Source organism: Elephantulus edwardii, unplaced genomic scaffold, assembly GCF_000299155.1.
Source record: "Elephantulus edwardii isolate Elephantulus edwardi_28Jun2011 unplaced genomic scaffold, EleEdw1.0 scaffold00043, whole genome shotgun sequence".
Classification (NCBI taxonomy): domain Eukaryota; kingdom Metazoa; phylum Chordata; class Mammalia; order Macroscelidea; family Macroscelididae; genus Elephantulus; species Elephantulus edwardii.
In genome coordinates this window covers 981,102-986,268 of record NW_006399793.1, presented here as the reverse complement: position 1 = coordinate 986,268, position 5,167 = coordinate 981,102, and the positions used below count along the sequence as shown (strand labels likewise).

At 36.6% G+C, this 5,167-nt stretch overlaps 1 protein-coding gene across 1 annotated transcript; it reads left to right on the top strand.

Annotated features, from left to right (window-relative positions):
- The first annotated feature begins 2,046 nt into the window (after positions 1 to 2,046).
- On the top strand, positions 2,047 to 2,839 carry LOC102855059 (40S ribosomal protein S4, X isoform-like). The gene is made up of 2 exons (XM_006885385.1): positions 2,047 to 2,204; positions 2,320 to 2,839. The coding sequence occupies exons 1-2, from the start codon at positions 2,047 to 2,049 to the stop codon at positions 2,837 to 2,839; spliced, it is 678 nt and encodes a 225-aa protein (XP_006885447.1).
- The last annotated feature ends 2,328 nt before the right edge of the window (positions 2,840 to 5,167 follow it).

Below are 5,167 nucleotides of genomic sequence, written 5' to 3'. Positions count from 1 at the left end.
TGAAAGATTTACAGCTACATATTTTGCAGGGGTGTAATTTAGAGTAAAATTTTTATAATTCTAAATAAACATCCCAGTAAGTTGATATCCAGGCATGCAGGAGTATGACACTGTATGACTATCATTGCCAAAATGTCAAATCAATTTGCTTTTATTATGGATCAAGCTGCATTCTTACTTTCTGCGATAATCATTCAACTAATAGACTCAAAGTTTGTGTTAATGTATGTTGATCTAAAATGTGTCTTTACACAGAATTTCACAGAAATAACTCATTACGAAGCTATATTGGTGGTGTTATTTCATGTTTCAAATGCAAAACACACATTCTCTGAGTCGTTGTCAAGGAGAGATTATTTTTTAGTAGAAAACAGAAATCTTAACCACTAACTGAATCTGGCATGTGCTCTTGCAAATAGTTATATCTTTTTTTTCTTGATCGATTCTTAAATTAATCGTCAATGCCAGGCCACCTAAGATTCCTCTGATGTACGCCTGCTTTGGGGCTTGGCTGTGAATCCACTCAAATGATAATCAATATTTAGACAATCTCAGACAATCTCAGTAATCTCTTTACTAGCTATAGAAGTATATTCACAAACAGATTCATAGTTTTACATACCAGTTTTTATTAGTTATAAATATGTGTTTTCATTGAGATAAAATTTGAAAGAAGTTAACTCAAATTTATCACTATCACATAGTAATTTTCAGAAATCATTTGTTTTTTGTCAATGCATCTTTCTAAAGTGTATTTTAGTTTTAAAAATGTAGGTCTTTATTCCTTCCTCCCTTCAGAGTTTGGTATACATGATTTCATGTAGTACAATACGTAGTTCACTGCATATGCTCATTGGTTCATTTGTGGCACTATTTATTTTTACTTACTTATTGTAGCAACATCAGACTTCTCACAAATTTATCACCATGCTTCAAAATGCTGGAACCTTAAAAATAACACATATCAAATAATATGTCACAACCCCTTTTCTAGCTGCCTTTATTTAAGATTATAAATAATAATTCAGTGTTTTTATATTTATGCATAAACATTCACTTACTCTGTGTTCCTAAAATACATATATTTTATTTATGACTTAAGTGAAAATTTAGAACACAGTATCTGATATTTTTGATATTTTCTTTTTGTTACTTATTGGTAGAATGTATTCATATTGTTGTCTGTCACTCTCTGTTACTCTTTTTTACTTCTACATAATTTCCCACTGTGAATATGCAAACTGTTCACTCATCTATTTTCTATTTGATGAGCACTTGGGTTACCTACTTTGTAGTCTCCATAGCTAGCTATTTAAATGTTTTCATGTTATTCCAAATCCCATAATCAGTCTCCTACTTTTATAATTATTTCTAATATTTTTTCCTGTCAGTAAAGCCTGGCTTGAAAATCTTTGTTATCAATATATTTTCTATATTACATATTTAGTCTTATTGGTGGTGGTGTTGTGTACCATCAAATCAGAACTGACCCTCCAGTGAGTTTTCAGAGGCAATTAATCAACTAGGAGGAGATTGCCTATCCTCCCACGGAATAGCTACAGGATTGGAACCTATGCCTTCAGGTTTGCAGCAAATCTTGTGAATTTTGTCAAAAATATGAACTTTAGAGATAGCTCCAATTTTCATTCAGAAGAATGCAAATTCTATTAGTAGCTGTACAACTGCAACATCATCAGATCACTATTTCACACAGATGTTGTCACTGATTTAAAAAATTAAATTATTATATTAATTAAATCATTTTTAAGTTTCACTGATTTCATTCACTCTCAAGCTACTAATAACCCAATACTGACATTTTTCATAGGACATAAAATCTGGAACCTTATCTTTGAATTTGGTAATTTTTTCACTTGGTGGATACAGAATAAAGCATTGAAAGATGAAATAATGACTCATACGCAGTTTAACTAGTTTGAAATACTGACTGGAATATATGATCAGTTAGCATTATATTTTCTTAGACAATTTTTAAATTACAAAAGAAGCTAAAGCTTGGGTCCTCTTTCCGTGCCTAGCGAAGCCATGGCTCGTGGTCCCAAGAAACATCTGAAGCGTGTAGCAGCTCCAAAGCATTGGATGCTGGACAAACTTACTGGTGTATTTGTTCCTCGTCCATCTACTGGTCCTCACAAACTGAGAGAATGTCTGCCATTGATCATTTTCTTACGAAACAGGCTTAAGTATGCCCTGACAGGAGATGAGGTTAAAAAAAATCTGCATGCAGCGGTTCATTAAGATTGATGGCTATGTCTGAACTGATATAACCTACCCTGCTGGTTTTATGGATGTGATCAGCATTGACAAGACTGGAGAGAATTTTCGTCTGATCTATGACACCAAGGGTCGATTTGCTGTTCATCGCATTACACCTGAGGAAGCAAAGTACAAGTTATGCAAAGTAAGAAAGATCTTTGTGGGCACAAAAGGAATCCCTCATCTGGTGACCCATGATGCTCGAACCATCCGCTATCCTGATCCTCTCATCAAGGTGAATGACACCATTCAGATTGATTTGGAGACTGGAAAGATTACTGATTTCATCAAGTTTGATACTGGTAACCTGTGCATGGTGACTGGAGGTGCTAACCTGGGAAGAATTGGTGTGATCACCAACAGAGAGAGACATCCTGGGTCTTTTGATGTGGTTCATGTGAAAGATGCCAATGGCAATAGCTTTGCCACTCGGCTTTCCAACATTTTTGTTATTGGCAAAGGCAATAAACCATGGATTTCTCTTCCACGAGGAAAGGGTATCCATCTTACCATTGCTGAAGAAAGAGACAAGAGATTGGCTGCAAAACAGAGCAGTGGATGAAATGATCTCTAGGTGTTGTGAACTAAAAGGACAAAATTAAAGATACTACAGCATGAAAAATAAAAAAAAGCTAAAGCTTGAAAGAAGATCTTTTGTTGTTAGATACTATTGAGTTGTGTATGTCTCATAGAGACCCAATAAACAATAGAGCTGAACCTTGTGCTATCCTGTGCCATCCTCACAATTTCTGACACATACAAGCCCATTGTTATAATCACTGTGTCAATTCACCTAGTTAAGGGTCTATCTCTCCTTCACTGTCCTTTCACCATTCTAAGCATAGTGTCCTCTCCAAGGAATAATCTGTCCTTGCAACATGCCCAAAGTATATTAAACAAAGTATGTATTGCCTTCAACAAGCAATCTGGCTGTACGTTTTCCAAGGCATATTTGTTTACATATTTTTTAAAATTTTATTATTTTGTGTGTGTGTACCATCAAATCAAAAAATCTAACCGGTAGAGGAGATTGCCTCTCCTTCTTCAGCGGAGCATCTGGTGGATTCAAACCTTATACTTCTGGGGTTGCAGTGCAGCTTCTTGATATTAGGCCACTAGAGTATTTGTTTAAGTTTTTGACAGTCCACGGAATATGCTGCACTCTTCTCCAACACCACAGCTCAAAGACATCAGTTCTTCTGTGATCCTTAGTCGTTGTCCAGCACTCATGTATAGCAAATGACTGAAAAGACGATGGCCTGAATCAGGCACACCTTAGTCCTCAAACTAACATTTCTGTTACTGTTGTCATGTGCTGTCAAGTCACCTGTGATTGATACCAACTGAATATAAAATAGCTTTGAATTCTGGCCCTATCCTGAGCCAATCTCATCATTTCCAACAGACCTAATCCCATTTCTTCAGTCATTGAGTCAATCCATCTCATTCTGGGTCTTCTTCTTCTGCACTGCCCTCTACTCTTCCAAGCATGATGTCCTTCTCCAAGAACTGGTACCTCCTAGCCACGTGCCCAAAGTATATGAGACGGAGCTTCAAAATAGTTGCCTCCAGGGAGCAGTTTGGTTTCATCCTCTCCAGGCCAGACCTGTTGGTTCTCCTGGCAGCCCATAGTATGTTTAATACTCTTCTCTAGCACTACAACTCAAAAGCATTGATGCTTCTTTTATCATCCTTAGTCATTGCCCAGCTTTCTGATGAATAACAAAAATTCTCACCAATGGGTTGTCAGTTTCATGATAGATGGAGAAGAGACTGAGATTGTCAACTGCTTCAGCCTGCTTGGTTCCACAATTAATAGCCTTGGCACCAGTGGTCAGGAAATAAAAAGATGAATTCCATTGGCAAGTCGACTCTCAGAGACCTCTCTAGAGTATCGAAGAGCAACGATGTCAGTCTGGAAACTAAGGTGCACCTTATATAGGTCATGGCTTTTTTTTATGTATCAGAGACGTTATTGCTCCTCAAAAATTTGGAGAAGTCCTTGACTACAGACCGTCCCAGTGAAATACATTTCCTGATCTTATCAGTACCAGGTGTATTAATTGTGGATCCAAGTAAGATGAAGTTGCTGACAATCTTAATCTTTTCTTCATCTATCATAATGTTACCTATATATCTAGTGGCAAAAAAAAAAATTTTGCTTTCTGGACATTGAGATGCAATTCATACTGAAAGCTACAGTGTTTAAACTCCTGCAGCAAGTGCTTCAAGTTCTCCTCACTCTCAGCAAGCAAGGTTGTGTCATCCACATAACAAGAGTTCTTAATGAGTTTTCCTCCAATCCCGATACTACATTATTCTTCATAGAGTTCAATTCTTCAATCATTTGCTCAGCATCCAGATTGTTAAGCCATGCAGTTTTCCTTATTCTGTTGGCACATCAGCCTCTTGGTCTAGCTACAGGTTTTACATGAGCAAAATTAAATGTTCTTGGATTCTGACTCTTCTCAATGTTAGCCATAAGTGTTATTATCCACATCAAATGCCAATAAAACACAAACTAACATTCTTCTATTATTTGTGCTTTCAGCCAGCATCCAAGTGACGTCAGCATTGATATCCCTGATGCAAGGCCTCTTAAACATCTGGTTGTTTCCTGTGTATGTACTGCTGTAGCCACTTTTAAAAGATATTTTGAAGTATTTTTCTTGCATTTGATATTCATGATATTGTTCATTAATGTCCACATACTGTTGGATACACTTTTTTGGGAATGAAAACAAACATGTATCTCTTCCAGGCAATGGGCCAGGTAGCTGTCTTCCAAATTTTCTTGCATAGTCTAGTGAGAATGTCCAGAGCTGCATCTGTAAGTTGAATCATGTCAATTGGTATTCCGTCGATTACTGAAGCCTTACTTTTTGCCAAT

Excerpts from the sequence above, each read along its gene's own strand:
- LOC102855059 (XM_006885385.1), top strand. The coding sequence starts at position 2,047 with ATGGCTCGTGGTCCCAAGAAACATCTGAAGCGTGTAGCAGCTCCAAAG. Across the intron at positions 2,205-2,319 it reads TTCTTACGAAACAGGCTTAA|CATTGACAAGACTGGAGAGA; the intron begins GTATGCCCTGAC and ends GGATGTGATCAG.